This window comes from Archocentrus centrarchus, unplaced genomic scaffold (assembly GCF_007364275.1).
Source record: "Archocentrus centrarchus isolate MPI-CPG fArcCen1 unplaced genomic scaffold, fArcCen1 scaffold_32_ctg1, whole genome shotgun sequence".
Lineage (NCBI taxonomy): Eukaryota > Metazoa > Chordata > Actinopteri > Cichliformes > Cichlidae > Archocentrus > Archocentrus centrarchus.
The window spans coordinates 2,121,225-2,138,543 of record NW_022060260.1 but is presented as its reverse complement, the minus strand read 5'-3'; the positions used below and the strand labels follow the sequence as shown (position 1 = coordinate 2,138,543).

General features: G+C 44.6%; 1 protein-coding gene across 1 annotated transcript in view; it reads right to left on the bottom strand.

Annotated features, from left to right (window-relative positions):
- adamtsl3 (ADAMTS-like 3) overlaps nt 1-17,319 on the bottom strand; it is a 242,284-nt gene that overhangs the window by 206,804 nt on the left and 18,161 nt on the right. The window contains exon 3 of the mRNA XM_030724142.1: nt 5,205-5,318. Within this exon, the coding sequence (XP_030580002.1) occupies nt 5,205-5,318 (114 nt within the window). The remainder of the gene's footprint in view (nt 1-5,204; nt 5,319-17,319) is intronic.

Below are 17,319 nucleotides of genomic sequence, written 5' to 3'. Positions count from 1 at the left end.
ATCGCTCTCTCTCTTTGGCCCCCGTCACTCCTACAACGTTCACCTGTTGCTCGGCAACCAAATGCCACACGTTGCCATATAATTTTTTGACAACACACAGACACACAGCAGCGGAGAGGCAGTGTAGAAGTGCAGGGCTGGGATCACACCTCCACCTGTTGCTGCTGTGAGTGTGTTTCATCAGGAAGCGATGACAGCACTTCTCTCTGCCAGCAATGTTTTCATACGAGTGTTATCACAGTTCACTGAAATGAATCATCATAAAGCCTCGAGGAAAAAAAAAAGAAGTGAAAGTGCTGCACAGAGTCAGTAACACACCACACAAACAGTGCAAAGAGAAGCCATTAAAGGTGAGGCTGAGGTCCTCCAAAGCTGTTTCAGCTCCGCCTCTTTAAGCCCCACTGATGGCCGAGCACCACAAAACAAACCGGAAACCCACCAGTGAAGATAATTTCTGATTGCAGGCTGAATCCGACCTGAAGAACGAACAGAGATTACAGCAGGACGTCTCGGTCTGGAAAATCTCACGCTCGGTTTGAGCATCAGACACTTCGTTTCCTGCTTTCGGGTGAATTTTTATGCACCAATTTGTACCTTTTCTGCCTCAGAATAACAGAAATGTCGGGGATATAATACACTAAGGCTCACAGGCACTCTGTACAACTTTAAAATATTTACTCTCAACTTGTCTGACTTCATATTCTCCCTGCTGAGCCCCATACGGATACGATTTACTCTTCGGTCCTTGTAGTGTTTGCCTGCTTCCTGTTTTCTAATTTATTTAGCCCAGAATTTTTAAAGCTAACATCCTGCATGTTGAGTGGAGCCTGACCGATATGGGATTTTTATGACTGCTATTCTGTGATCTAAACATCCGACATATCAGGTTTACTAACATTTTTCACGCATAATTATTTATGAATCCTCATGACAGATAATATGACAGTGCAAGTTTAAAAGCACACAAGTTGTGGATTACTCATTGACCCGATTTTGCTTGGATCAGCTCGTGGTCCTGTTTGCGGCTCCGAACACTTGGTGCCAGCTGACATTCCTGCAGCTGCGCTGTGTGTCATTTCTTTCACCTGCAGAGTGGAAATGTAATGCAGTGCTTTGCTGTCTGTACACATAGATGCATACAAGTCTATAAGCACACAAGTTAGCCTCATTATCAAAGATACTAACTTGATGTACCAGAAACACTCCCCTGAAGGCAAGTAGCAGTACTCTGAAGGTCTTCTGTGTGTGCATGACTCCACTTTAGCCGGACTTTTACACTCGAGATACAAGCAGCTGGACTCGAAGCCACATGAAGCGAATCAGAGAGCACTGTTAAATGTTTCAAGAGTCCATTTCTTCTGCAAAAAGTCATTTATAGAAGGAATTTCATTCCTTTCTAAATGTAACAGACCTATAGAAATAGCAGTCATTCATACACTAGACTCCGAAATGTCCTCACAGCAATACAATGCCATCCTGAGGCTTTGTGAGGCTCTGGCACACGGCGCTACAACAACAACCCTGAGCAGCGCAGACGGCCAGAGAGCTCCCGACAACTCGTCCAAGTCGAATCACTCCAAACAAGGTTCCTGTGTTTCATTAGGGACCATTTGTATGATATTTGTCAGCTGCAAGGCTTTCAAAACACAGTGTGCTCTCAAGTTCTTAACAAGATTTATGTGTTTGTGTCCAAAGCCGTGCAGAGATGTCCTTATTAACCACACTCCAGAGCCAGATGGATCACTTTCCTGCACTGCGCTGCTTTATTGAATCAAAAAGAAGAAAAAATCTCCATATTACAGAAGTTATAAGAAGAATGGGGTCAGTGTGTGTGTGCGTGTGTGTGTGTGTGCGTGTGTGTGTGTGTGAGTGAGAGACCCTCTGACACAGGCTTAATTTCAGGGTGGTGTAAAAAGTAGAGAAATGCTCTCAATTTGCATTTTTGAAATTGTTTTTTCACACACAGCGGCAAGTTGAAAATTTGCTCCTCATCAATACACACACACACACACACACACACACACACACACACACACACACACACACACACACACACACACACACACAGCTCCACAGGAATGCAATATTAGACGAAAACCTCTTACAGAGCCAACACCTACGTCCAGCACTTTTAAAATGCGAGGCTTAAACTCGGTTTCCTCACCAGCAGAGCCAACGACCATGAAAGCTTTTGTGAGCACCCTTTTAAAGAGTGTTTCAGCTCTATGCAGATGTGAGTGGATAATATGAATCGGGGTTACAAAGTGTGAAAGTGTGTGCATGCATCAAAAATGACAAATAACAACTGTGACTGCAAAAATCACACTACAAATAATTCTGAACAACAGAAACTGCTTCTCTGTGGATAATTTCCCCCTTCATAACAGCTGTGTGTGTGTGTGTGTGTGTGTGTGTGTGTGTGTGTGTGTGTGTGTGGGGGGGGGGGCGATGGGGGGGGGGGGGTTTCTATAAGTCACCTGTTTAAATTGGATTATGGCATAAAATTTACATTATAAGGGGGCGGGGCCTCTTCGACACAGGCGGCTGTAGCTGCTAGCTGTCTGCTAGTCTTCACCTCAGCTAACTGGAGTCCCTGAACTGGACCTCTGGACCGTGTTTGTGCTGTTGGAGCCTTTTGGAGCATTTTTAATGCAATTATCTGACCAATAATATGGCTGCTGTGGCTTCACTGGACTGACATCACTTGGATTTTCCTTAGCACTAATCCGCAGGTATGTGATTCTGATCACAGAGATTATCTGCTCAGTTTACAGTGACATGTTTAAGGAAAATTAAAACTACCACCGCCACAAAATATACACACCCAGTTTTGAAAGAGCCAAAAGTGACTGAATGAAACTCGAATTATCCTCCAGCTTTTTGCACAGAAACACTGTCCTACATTCAGTATTTGTTTTCCATTTAGACACGTGTTTCAGCCTGGAAAAACGCCTCAAAGATGCAGTCTACTGATCTGTGTACAAATGTGTTCATCAATAAGTAAACAGAACACAGATCAATAGACTGAAATACATGCACCAATCAATGTAACTTGTATGAATGAATGAATGACTCAATCAATCAATCCAGTACCTTTTATCACCTTTCAGGCTAAAATAAACCTGAGTGAAGTGAGCTGAGACAGGCCAGCATTCATGGTGCTCAGTCTTCAAACTTCTTCATCCAGTTAAAACATTTAAGCAAAGAGGGATTTAAAAATCTGAAAAAGGATAAAAGTTTATGCCTGTGATGAACGTGTCACAGACGTTTACTGCTTCTCTCAGAAATCTGTGAATAAAGACCTGAAACCTGCTCCTGAGCACGACCGTCACCTAAAGCACCGGGAAGCAATCCTGAATTTTGAAAAACAAGAAGCAAAGAAAATAATGATTTTTTCTCTCCTGACATGTGATGTCACAGCATCGAGATCCAAGGTTCAAACTGCTTCCCATCTTTTCGGACCATCTGTGACAGGAGGAGGATTGGAAGGCATTCCCTGCTTCGTCTGATCGTCGCGTCAGCTCAAAGACCGTGCCTTCAGATTGTGATAAACTCAAATTAAACTGTATCCCCTCTTTTCTTGATTTTGGGAATGTCCTGGGAATCCCCTCTGGGACCTCACCTGGCTGATCTGCCAGCTGGTGTTTTGTATCTAAGTTTAATGCAGGACAGACGGTGAGCTAGAAAATGTGACAGAGCATTATTAACTGGTGGGAAAAAACAGAGGGAGCAGCACTGCTGACACGTTAGATCTGTTACCTGCGGTCCACTGCCAAGGAGTAACAACTGGGGTATGCGTCAGTTAGCACATCGAGCTCATGCAGTCTGCTCCAGTGAAGGAGGAGGAGGAGCCTCCAGTCCACCTGTTTTTCAGCCTGTGGTTTCTGATCCACTGTGGTAACACCATCTGCTGCTCACGCCAACACTAAACACCTACACATGGCCTTAATCGCATCAAATTTATTATATGTAAAAATACATCCCTGACACGATGATTCGTTTAAAGCAATGATTTGGCATACAAAGGTGAGAAGCTTTCACCACCAGACCTCTGGATTGAAACCTGTAATCACTCCCAAACCGGCAGCCTGCTGTTCTCAGAGCTCTAACTACTTCTTATCTATTTTGAAAGAGAGAGAGGCTCATTAAGAAAGCTTGAGTTAACCACGCTGTGTGATGAAGGTGAGCTGGAGCTGAGGACAAAGGCAGAACAATCACAACACGCATCTGACTGATGACAGCCAGGAGAGCAGCGGGCTGAGAGCGTCACACTGTTTTTATCATTTCATGTTTCCGGGTGAATTAAATTCATCCCAACCTGCACTAAGTTCTGCACTCATCATTTCAATCCCCGCCATCGGAGCGTCTTATGCTGGCTCCCACTGTGACGCCCACTGTGTGTTACTGTAGGATACAAATGCATGAAAAGTTGTGAATAAACTTGTAATTTTCTGTATCAGTACTTCATATGCAGTTATTTCCACCCAAAAAAAAATCTCATTCACAGGCGACCCATCTGTGGTTGTGTGTTGGGTGTGAGTAATGTCCTCACCTGGTGGACTTCAGCCTATTTGGAACACCAACATGGAAAAGTCTTTTAATGGAAACAAACTGTCTGGCCAAAATGAACACAATGCATCATGGGAAAAGGTTTCTTTACCATGTGGCTACAACAGACCGACCCGAGACGGTCCAAAGATGGTGGATGTTAAGAAGTTCAAAAACTGCTTTCAAAGGGAACTCGAGTCCATTTGTGTGGTTGCTGACAGTGATCAGGGAAGCTTCCTACACAAGAGGCTCTGACTTACAGAAAGTAGGATAACAAATATATGTTATATCCATGTCTGGGGCAAACTACTGCTAAACATTAGTGCCAAGGAGAAATACTAAAACCTGTCATAAAAATATCCCATCTGATTGCTTCAGTTGGACTACAGATGTCAACATTGTACAAAGCAACCTAAAGAGATGCCATCTGTAGAGAGATATTTCAGTTTCACTCCTGATATACAAAAAAATGTACAAACACACAAGCACATTCCCAGTATACCCAAGACACAATGGCACAAATCCAAAGCACCGCATCTGTATCCATTAACAACCTAACAACCTTTTTTTTTTTTTTTTTTTTTTTTTTAGCTTCAGTGATAATTAACGGATCAGTTCACAGTCTTAGAGTCAGCTTTTCAGAGCACATGACTGACCTGGTCGTCGTATCTGTAGGTGAGAAACTGATCCTCTGTGGCGTCCTCCATGAAGCTGCCCTGAGGTGAGAGCGCGAACTCTGGCAGGAACACTGCAGTCTGACTCTCTGTGCACTGACAACACACACACACACACACACACACACACACACACACACACACACAAAGAACTTCCATGAATCTGCAGTTCTTCTGCAGTCCAGCAGAGGCAGCAGTGAGTCAGTCCCCATAGACTCCCAGCAGAAATAAACATGTTTACAGCTGATACAGAAACTGCTTTGGTCTCTGTGGATAATTTCCTCCTTCATAACAGCTGTATGGGGGGGGGGGATGTTTCTATAACTCACCTGTTTAAATTGGATTAAGGCTTAAAGTTTAAATTATTAGGGGCGTGGCCTCTTTGACTGACAGGTAGATGGGGACACAGGCGGCTGTAGCTGCTAGCTGCCTGCTAGGCTTCACCTCACCTAACTGGAGGGGGGGTCTATAAGTCACCTGTTTAAATTGGATTACGGCATAAAATTTACATTATTAGGGGGCGGGGCCTCTTTGACACAGGCGGCTGTAGCTGCTAGCTGTCTGCTAGGCTTCACCTCAGCTAACTGGAGTCCCTGAACTGGACCTCTGGACCGTGTTTGTGCTGTTGGAGCCTTTTGGAGTATTTTAATGCAATTATCTGACCAATAATATGGCTGCTGTGGCTTCATTGGACTAACAGACCATCCAAGAAAATTCTAGGAGTGTATTTGGATGTTACTGAGCACTAAACATCAGGCATCTGTGTCTGAGCATTAGCTGGTAACTTAGCACTCTACACTCGTGCCAAACAGCAGTCACATCTGGGTCCAAAAAAACCAACATGACAGCCAAAATGATAACGTTAAGCCACCAACAGCTACATCTACAGTATCTTTTATACACACTAACACCAAGGCTTCGAATAACAAGGCCATCTTTTTATATACAATCTTTGTTATAATTAAGAGGAAACATTCTGCCTTTTATTTTTAGAAAAAAAATTCTAATTCCTGATTTGAAACAAGTCGAGAATCAGATTCAGTTTTCCAACAGCACAGAAAGCAAACAGTGTATTCTGTGCATCAGGTGATCTAAAATTGAAGTCACACACCTGTAAGAAGGTAAATACCTGCAAGCAATCAAAACAAATGTCACAAATATATTTAGATATTTGTATGCACAGGAAGCTGTTTGACAGTTTAAAACCTGAGCAGACAACATGAATATTTATTAAGGTCGTGATGTGCACATTTGCATGTATTCAAACTGTTGGTATCTGTACAGGAACGTGTGTGGGTAAATTACACCCCCCCCCCCAAAAGGATAAACAGAAGAGGATGGATGGATGGATATTTGTGAACCTTAGTTTTTATTTACATACACTTGCAATAATTTGCAGACTGATGTCTGTAACAGTCTGATCTGCAGTTGGACCTCACTGGTGTGAATCAGTCTCCCCGCCCCTCTCCAGTCTGCTCATTCTTCATCAGTTCTGATCTTCCACTTGAATAATTTTTTTATTAATTTCACTGTGACTTTTAAAAGGCAGTCAGCAAGAATGTGCGTCTCACGCTGGAATTTTGAATGATCAGCATAATCCAGAGTCTGAGTGGGAGAGAGTGATAATCAGCGTAACAGGGGACGAGTCTTTGCTGCACACAGAGGGTGGATGGAAATAACTGGCGTGTGGCATTTAGAGAGCTCCCTGGAGAGATGCAGGGAGACTGTGAGTGCCAGCTTCCAGGCCACTTGAATTGTACGAGAGAGAGATGATCCACCATTGAGATTAGTGGTGTCTCCTCCAGGCTTTTAAAGCCACTTAAGAGACAGACACAGCGGAAGAGCCACTGCTATGTGTTTCCCCGAGGAGGCACCGAGGACGCACCTTCATCACTCACTAACCTCTCCACCCGCTCTCTTTGGCTCTCACACTGATCCACATTTTCTTTATTAACACAGCTGCAGTTTGCACAATGTTTTATATATAAAAAACAAAGAGCAGTGGTTTGCACCTTTGTGTGCAGTTTTTCTGTAAAGCCCTATTTGACAGCTGAAAATAGTCCAAATTCTTTCCAATAATGCTACAGTCACATCATTTACCGCTCACAGTCAGCTGCTGTCTTCAAACAGACTTTAGTCAACACGGCGATAAAACAGCAATAAGACGGAGTCGGTCTGCCATCACTCTGCTTTCAGTTTGCAGCTGAATGAGATCAAGTTGACAACTGCATGCAGTCTGTTTGTGGTAACGGTGATTAACTGTGATAAACCAGGGAAAGCACAAATCTGCTGCCATCTACATACACAGAAATTCACATCAGACAGAAACGACCTTTTCCCACTGTGGCCAGAACCTCACGGCTTAGACGGGCTGCTCATCAGTGCAGACCGACTCAGACTGATTGCATCATATGGGAAATCTGTCTGCATTTATAAATTAGACACCTTCTCTGCTTTTAAGTCTTTACTCTCTGGCCTTTCGAGCCCACTGATCTGTCATTCATTGTTTTTTTATCTGTACCTCTGTTCATCCTCTGCTGTCCTCTGGTTGGTGGTGTTGTTGTTATGTTAGGGACTCTTAATTCTATTCCTTGGTGGCAGGGCCTCTGAAGTGAAGGCCTGAAGGCTCCGGGTGTTGTAGGGCTGTCTTGGCTGACACACCTCTGCAACGTCGCATGGCGACACCACTGGCAGACGGGGTGGTGGTCCCCATATTTGAGAAGGGTGACTGGAGGGTGTCCTCCAACTATCGGGGTACCACGCTCCTCAGCCTCCCTGGTATGGTCTATGCCAGGATGCTGGAAAGGAGGGTTCATCCGTTAGTCGGATAGTAATAAGTCGAACTCGTTTCCTGTGGCTGTTGGACTCCACCAGGGCTGCCCTTTGTCACCGATTATGTTCATAATTTTAATAGACAGAATTTCTAGGCGTAGCCAGGTAGTGGAAGGCTTGCGCCTTGGTGGACTGAGAATCTCATCTCTGCTTTCTGTAGATGATGCGGTCCATTGGCTTTATCAGGCTGTGGCCTCCAGCTCACAGTGGAACAGTTCGCAGCCGAGGTTGAAGCAGCTGGCATGAAAATTAGCACCTCTAAGTCTGAGGCCATGGTCCTCAGCCGGAAAAGGGATGAGTTGCTGCCCCAGGTGGAGGAGTTTTAGAATCTCGGGGTCTTGTTCACAAGGGATGGGAGAAGGGAGAGGGAGATCGACAGACGGATCGGGGCTGCGTCTGCAGGGATGCGGATGCTGCACCAGTTGTCGTGGTGAAGAGGGAGCTGAGTGTAAAAGTGAAGCTGTCGATTTACTGGTCGATCTACGTCCCTACCCTCACCTATGGTCACGAGCTTTGGGTGGTGACTGAAAGAACAAGATCACAGATACAAGCGGCAGAAATGAGCTTCCTCCGAAGGGTGGCTGGCCTCTCCCTTAGACATAGGGTGAGAAGTGCAGCTGCTGCTGCTCCACATCAAAAGGAGCCAGTTGAGGTGGTTTGAGCATCTGACTAGGATGCCTCCTGGGTGCCTCTTGTGTGAGGTTTTCCAGGTATGTCCTACCAGGAGGAGACCCCAGGGCATACCCAGGACCCAGGAGAGATTATATCTCACAGCTGCGAATGCATCGGTGTTCTCCTGGATGATCCCAGATGGCTGGGGAGAGGGAGGTCTAGGCTTCTCTGCTTAGGCTGCTGCCCCCTCAGCCCAGCCCCAGATAAGCAGAAGATGGATGGATGGATGGGTGGGTGGATACTTACTTAAGGGAAAAGGTAATGGAGTGACTGCAGTGTGTTTGTTTCAAGAACAATATATTATTTATTTAGTAGCAGGTGAGGGGTGGCCAATCAGAAGAAAGAAGGCCTTAAAGAGACAGGAGCTAAACAACTTGCTCCAAACAGATGATGAACTGAGGGGCTGCATAAAGGCCCAGAGTAAGATAATTACAGATTTTTTTGGATAGTGAATTGTGTCAGGCTGCTCTAGTTAAGTCCCAGATTATGAATATGGAGCTGGAAATTAACATAGCAGGTTCCCTTTTAAAGAAGTATGATGAATATCATTAATTCCTCAGTAAACAGCTAAGCCTCCTGGTGTGTCCACATGTATACCATCCATCCATCTTCTTCTGCTTATCCTTTTCAGGGTCGTTGGGGGGGGGGGGGGGGGGGGGGCACCCCTGGTCGTGCCGCAGGGCTTATACACATGTATACGATTTGAAATAAATAAATAAATAAAAGAACCTGTAAAAGGATTTCATCTAGTGACTGAATCACCACCAGCCCTGACATTGCTGGTATGATACATATTTAAAGGATCTGACCTTGAAAATGTCTCAGAAGCTCTGCTTAAGTATTTGTGGTCAGCCACTGAAGTCGAACAAATTGGTCTTCCAACCTTCCTGAGCTTTGATTTCTGACCTGCTGCACAAGAGTTTCACTTCTGACTTTAACAAATAATCCATCCCACACTGTGTAGCAGCTGCCTCCTCTGGCACAGTGGGTTGTCCCTTTGGGATGGCGGATGCCTTCCTTGTGTTATTATCCCAGTGCTGGCTCCTCTGAAGTAAGGCAGTGATCCAGCGTGAACCAGCCGCTGCAGGGTGCTGCAAGTGTGAAGGCTGTCCTGACACTCTCCTTCCACTGGTGTGTAAACTCAATTAGAGGAGCTGCTCTATGCCACGCTGCACGGCTACGACTCAGCAACTCACAGCAGGATAACTTGACTTTCTCCCTGTGTGTGTGTGTGTGTGTGTGTGTGTGTGTGTGTGTGTGTGTGTGTGTGTGTGTGTGTGTGTGTGTGTGTGTCCGTCCCAATATGGAGACAGTCCTCGTTTGGGATGACAGATCATGCTGCTTTCAGGCAGACTGACGGGCCCGCCGGTGTTGCTCACACCGACCTTGATTGGAACAATAAATCAGAACAAACGACTGTCACATAATCTCTCAAACAACCAGAGGTGGCAAAAGTGCAGACATTCTGTACTTAAGAAGAAGTACAGATACTTATGTTAAAAATATTCTAGTAAAAGATGAAGTACAGGCACAGGTAGCTCTTTGAAGGACGTTTCTCTTTTTGTGCAAAGCTAACTGCACCTTGTGCTCCATTCATATAATAAAATTATATTAGTACATGAGAATACAAACTTTATTCTAATTCTAATGGATGTACTCAGCCTGAACACTTATATAAACCATGAGGAGAGAAAAGAAAGAGAATTTAAAAAAAAAACTGCTTTATTTTCTGTTGCCTATATTGTAGAGGGCAACATTGCATCCACACAAACAGAAAAATAAGTACAATCAGGGGTTACAGTGAATTCAGAAGGTGGGGGACCCTACTCGCTAAGTGAGGGGGGAAAAAGAAAAAAAAAAAAAAAAAAATCACAATTCACAATAATTTCTATTGTGCACTCCAGAAGATTTCCTCTGTGCGCAGGCTATATTCAGCTGCTGCTCTTTGTGGATTTACACAACTGCATTCAGCAAGATGTAAGCAGATGTTTCACAAGCTATCCTGTCTGATTTCTGACAGTATACTCTACCTATAACTGCCTATTCACTGCTAAAGCCCCAGTAATGCAAGCCTAGAGACCAGTCAGTGACCCGCTGATAACCACCTGTTTCCAGGGAGAAGTGTGTATTCTGTGACCAGTTGGTGAACAGTTGCAGGAGGTTGCTGGAGGTTGCTGGCAGTCACTAGTGTGAAATTGGTCACAAAGAGGATTTTGGTGCAGCATTCTCTTTGCAACCTCCAGCACACATTTTTCCTCAGCAACCAGAGGTTGCCACGGGATTGCCAACCAGTCTCTAGGCCTGTGTGACTGAGCCTTTAACCAAAGAGTCCAGTGTGAAGTGGTGAGAGAAAAAAAAGAAGTTTATCACTGACTGCTAATTGGCCACAAAAAGAAACAGCATCCACCATCATCTGGCACTTTCTTCTTTTGCTTTTCTAAACAAACTTTCCTTCCCAGCACAAAAAAGCATTTTCTGACTGACCCACAAACAAGTTTGTAATGTATGCGAATCTCTTTGGCTCCTCACACAGTAGGATTACAGGAATTCAGCCAACACAGAGATGCATTTGCACACTGTCCTGCAAAAAAAAAGAAAAAAAAAGAAAAAAGTGTGTTGCCAGAATGCAAAGAAGAAGAGAAAAAAAGCTGAAAATGCAGAAAAGAAAATGACAGCAGAGTTCGCGTGAAGAAGAAGTGGGAAATCTACCCTTTTCCACGTGGTGCAAACTCTCTTCCCAACCACTCAGCTGAAAACAACCCTAGTGTACTTTGGAGTTCTTGCTAATTAACCTCTAGATCGGTCTCAGTCACACTTTTGACAATTTTTGTGTCGCCACAGAAAAATTTGTTTTAAGTGCTTGTAGGCCATTTTACGCCCTGTGTAGAGAGCTGAAAGGAATCCTCCTTAATCTCACCCACAAAGCTCGGCTGTCATTCAGCACGGACAAATCTGATTAGCTGAAACCACCTCCATCTGAGAAAACATTTTATGCAGCAGTGAGAGGAGTTTGTTAAGACATTTGTGATGTGAGCAGAGGTACCAGCTCGGGCTTGGAGGCTACACAAAGACTGTGTTACAAACTAAATGTGTGGTATGTGACAGACAAGGCTCTAACAAAAAAAAAAAAAGGCTTATTTGTTGCAAACTGGGAAGCGGAGGATGCCGTGTTTTTGCAGCTTGACCCATACCAAATGTCAGGATCAGCTCCTGCTCCCTTTAGGAACCTTTAAAAGGTTTCTATTTTCTCTCTCCTCTGATGGATTTTCTCTTCTTTCCATCAACACACACAGAAAATGTGTCCTTTATCTAATTCAGCAAACAAAGCTGACTACTGTAAGATAATCTTTTCTTATTATAGAGGCTGAAAGAGTGGGATGAAAGGCTTTGATCTCATCACATCTAAATATACAGGCTCTATTTTGACCCTGAACCAATCAGAGTACACCGGCCCCCTTCTGTTTGTACAGTCTTTTTATAGTTATTTCAGGGGCTTGTTATGATGAAGATGTTTTCAACTTAAAGAGCTTAAGCAGGAGAAAGTTCTCAGTCACCTGCTATGAATTGTACAATTAACTAATCAAGGCCTACAAACCTGTTCCAAGGAAAAAGCTGCTGATGCAGGTGTGTGTGTGTGTGTGTGTGTGTGGGCAGTCTTGTGTCCATCTGTGTTGAGGTAATGAAGAGTGAAAAAGCCATTCTAATGAGGGCCATTTATTTCCATGAATGGGCTTCTGTTAATGGGTGATGATTTTGGGTGCGTAGCCCAAACTCAGGCCGATACAGCCATGAATGGTTAAGTTCATGTCTGAGTTTTCAGTCGCACAAGGAGGAGGAGGAAGAGTTGTTGTCATAGCAGAACGAGTCCTGCAGGCTGAGTTTATTTTCAGTGGCTCAAAAGAACCTCAGCTGTTTGGACTAAGCAGCGTTTTTATGAAGCCCTGTAATGAACGCATGCCATCAAAAGAAGCTGAATCAGAACAGAAAGAAAACCAAATGCAGCATTAAACTTCTCGGTACAGCTGAAGGTAACAAACAATGTGATCGTGGCTCTACAAAAGCCATTTAAATATGCACAACCTCACGCAGCAGCAGAGCTGGACGACTTTTATAGGGGCGGCCCGGCTGAGAGCATTACTTCCACTGGGACGACTCAGACTGATGTCTCATTAACGTTTTATGTTCCTCAGGCAAATCGCTGCAGGCCAAAATGTGGCCACTCACTCTTAACTTTTGCTTCACCTCTTAACATTCACATGTTCACCAGTGACCTGGTTACAGCCTTATATGTAGATGTGGCATATAAAAGGTATATCCACATGGAAGTCTATCCAAGAAGCCCAAATGCTTGCTTGATTTGAATTATACAACAGTATGTGATTCAGGAGGGGGCACCGACTGTTTCTGCCTGGAAAAATGAGCATGCTCCTGTCCTCACGCCTCATCTAATGCTCCGCCTTCAGGTGTGGAAACCGAACTATTCCACTGAAAACTGCCTAAAACTGCTCAGTCCCAGCAGCAGACGCCACTCTGATGGTCGCCGATGATCCTCCACGTGAAACTGAGTTTGGATTCTTGTCGTCAGCCCCCAAGAAAAACATCAGTTAGCGTGCAGCCATTTCCCTCGCTGCCGGGCGTCAAAAACCGCAGATTTGATTGTTGAGAAGGAGCTGCTCTCATGACTCATCTAATGACTTCACTCCCTGGCCAATCAGTGGCATGCATTCTGTTGATGTCATAATTTTTGGCTCAACTCAGCTCACTTGGAAACCCGGCTGAGTAGGTACTAAAAAAAGTACCTGTTACCAGGTAAGACCACCTAATGGAAAACTCTAAAACCGAGCAGAGTTGAGTACATTTTACACTGATGTTAAAAACTATAACTGTCTATTTGTGAGGGAAAAATGACAGTTTTTGTCAGTGGAGCCTTGGCGAAGGACTAACTTCCTTTCTTAGCGTTTCGTTTACGCAATTCAACAAACTTTGTCAGCTGTTGCCAAAAATGTCACAGCAGCATTTTGTAACCTTCAAAGTTTGAGTTATTATTTATTGTTGGACTGCCACGCTGTCTCCTTCCACGCTGCAGGAGGAGCGTGAGGAAGGACAGAGATGCAGAGAGGGGAGGCTTTCCTGCACAGTCACATCCATATACAGGAAAAAATGATGGGCATAGTTTCCAGGTCTGAAAAGTGAAGCCATTACAGAAGTGAATTCTTGCTAATGTCCAGCAGGGGGCGACTCATCTGGTTGTAAAAACAAGTGTGATTGTATAGAAGTCAAAGACAAACTGAGCCTTCTGCTCACCTGATCACAGTAGGATTGACAGTTTGCTGCCCTATCATTTTATCACTAAGATCGACCCCTCGCTTGTCATGTCTAGTTTTAAAACGCTCTGAAAGAGGATTATCCAGGATAGTTAGTGACAAGTCATCAGCCAATGAGAGCGCAACGTCCTCGGTTTCAGTCAAATCTGCCTCTTGCTCATCAGATCCAAGATGGCGACAGTGAAAGCAGCATGAGACTTCACTAACCAATGGGTGACTGAATGGCTACGTCCATCTTTTTACAGTCTATGGTCTCAGCCTGTACCTCATTAAAAAGTATATCACTATGCAGTAGAGTTGTTACAATACTAGAATTTTAAACTTGATATCGACATCCAGGAAAATACTCTATACTCGAGGCTTTTTTTGTAGAAAGATAGAACAATACAAACAATGATATCAGTGCCAACGCTATTTTTAAGTTGAATGATGCAGTGCCAGAAAAAAAAGGCAACGATGTCTCGGGCTGTCTGAGGGAGCGCTGTGCTTCTGCTGATCGGAGGTGAGGGTGGCTGCATCTGCTTCTGTTTAGTGGATGCCAAACTTTTCTCAGCTTCAGTCTTTGAGAGAAACACTGACCATCTTCAGACGCTAATAACTGTGTTATCCTGTTACATGAACACGCTCCATTACAGCATTACAGCGCGGCAGGACTGGCGGCGTTTGCTGCCTCGCTCCCACGTTTATCGTTTTATCATCAGCCACGGCTGTTAGCTGTTACCTTAAGGATAACCGGCTAACGTGCCTATTGGATAAAGGTACTGTCGGCTCCGTATTCCCTGAGTCCCATTAACGTGTGCGCCGGCCAGGTTAACATTTATGATAACTGTTCAATACGTCAGTGCTGTTGAAGTACCTCTGAAATTCCTCCTACAGTTGTTCAGTGTTGTGAAGGTCAGATACTCCAGCTGTTGGTGAGGGGAGGGGCTGTGCGCCCCTGCAGCATGCTGTGTATCGGCTGGAGGCACAGCTGGTGTCGATGCCACTGTAAATGAGTATTTTATTCAACAGCAATTTTTAGCATTGATTAGTATGTGAGAATTGATTTTTTTGACCACCCTCAGAGATAATATCTGAAAAAGGACGTACTCAGCTCATTCCCAGCTTCATGTACTTATTCTTTGACTCTGCTACTGTAGCTTTGCATGAACTTCTAGCTTACAGGGATTACTGTACATACACTGAACTCATTATTAGAAATGCTGGCCACATTTAATTTGAAGAGCCACCAGTGGAAGAGGAAAAAGGAGAATAAGTCCACTTTAATAATTGATAAAGTGCCCAGCCCATACTGAAATAAACCAGAATTATCCTTTAAATGACCAATTTTCTTGCATTGCTTGGAAGGACTGCACACTCTACACACGCCACATAAGCCAAATCACATTAAATGTTATCATCTTGTTGACCTGCATTTGTGTAGGCCCCAGATAACCCTGTGTGGAAACCTTTCAGCAGGTTAACCCAGATTAGACATGTAGGGAATCTTTTAATCTTTCACATCACCAGGAAGTCTTGAACAGCCACGGATTACATATTTAATATCAGTCTCTGTTTCACAGCGTCGTTGTGTGTTTACACCCTCCGTTGCACTTTAAGTGAATCCTAACACAGCTCCCTCTTCAGATAATTAAGAGATACTTGAAGACATGAGAACCCTAGAGAGAGCCATAAATAGAACACAGGGGAGAGTGCATGCTGGAGAGATGCTGGATTAATCGAGGGCGAGCTGGCCCTCGCTGCCTCATTGTGATCCACTTAAAGCTATAACCAAACCTTCCGGAACATCTTATCAGACTGACGCTGCAGGTCACAGGAATGCCGAGCAGCTGAACTGAATACAAAGCAGTCTGCAGCTCCTGTGGGACCAGCAGTCGCTGAAATCGCTCACAAGCTCAACTTGTTCGACTGCTCCGAAGCCGTGGACTGAACCGCTCTGCTGTTTGACAAACACGCGTTTCTCAACGATACACGTCAAGACATTTAGATTTAGCTCATTGTAGCATCATTAATACAGGCTCCAGTTACAAACTTCCAGATGTAAAAAGTGAGGCCAATGCATAAGCATCTTAAAGCGGCATGCTTTCTAATGTCCAGCAGGGGGCGACTCCTCTGGTTTGTAAAAAGAAGTCTAATTGTATAGAAGTCTGTGAGGAAATGAGCCTACTGCTCACCTGCACTGAGCTCATTAAACACCTCAACGATGACTTCATGGTCTCAGTCTCTAGTTTCAAGATTTATGGAATAAAACATGACTCTATAACCCGTGTGTCAAACTCAAGGATATAATTTAATACAGCCCACGAGATGATTCCATACAGCTATTATTAATGCCCCGCGGATAAATAGCGCTCCCACCACTTATACTACAAATCCCACAATGCACTGCAGGCCAAGACCTGCGCAATAACCCATTTTCAGCCAATGACTCAGTGATTAGTGGATAAAAACATTGGTCAGCACTTTTTACAGCGACATTTAAGCTAGACTGACCCTCAAAAATGGCCAAAAAAAAGTGGAAAACAGGCAGCATGGTGGAGTGGTGGTTAGCACTGCTGCCTCGCAGCTAAAATGACATCTAGGCCTGGGTTCGATTCCACCTTGGCCCGGGCCTCTCTGTGTCGAGTTTGCATGTTCTCCTCATGTCTGAGTGCAGTTGGGGTTAGGTTAATTGGTCACTCTAAATTGCCCATAGGTGTGAATGGTTGTCTGTCTCTCCATGTTGGCCCTGTGACCTGTACAGGGTGTACCCTGCCTCTTGCCCTATGGCAGCTGGGACAGGCTCCTGCGACGGATGAGTGGAAAACAGGGATTTTCCAAACAGGTGGGAGGCAGAGGACCTTATCAGAGGTAAACGTGGGTCTCTTATTCTCGCCTGCGGTGTGCGGGGAAAAGAGCAGATTGGTGGGACAGATATAGGAGAAGATGTAGAGGGAAACCTGCACAGGTGAGCTGACAGTGCATCACACAGCAGGAAATGCTGCGCAGCAAAGTCCTGAAGACAGACCGCGTCATAAACACCGCAACACAGAGTGAACTTTATAAGAGGCAAATGTGATTGACAAAGTGCTGACCTGTGAATGTCAGTCAGATCCACGCCTCACTTTTTTTCATCTAGTCTGGAAACACCAAAGTGGCAGAAGCACGACTTCACTAACCAACGGGTGGCGTCACGGTGGCGCAGGCACTCGGTTTCTGCCTGATGGCTGTGACTCTCTAATATTGTAGGCTCTTCACCTGAGAATATAAAGTGCCCTAAGACAACTGCG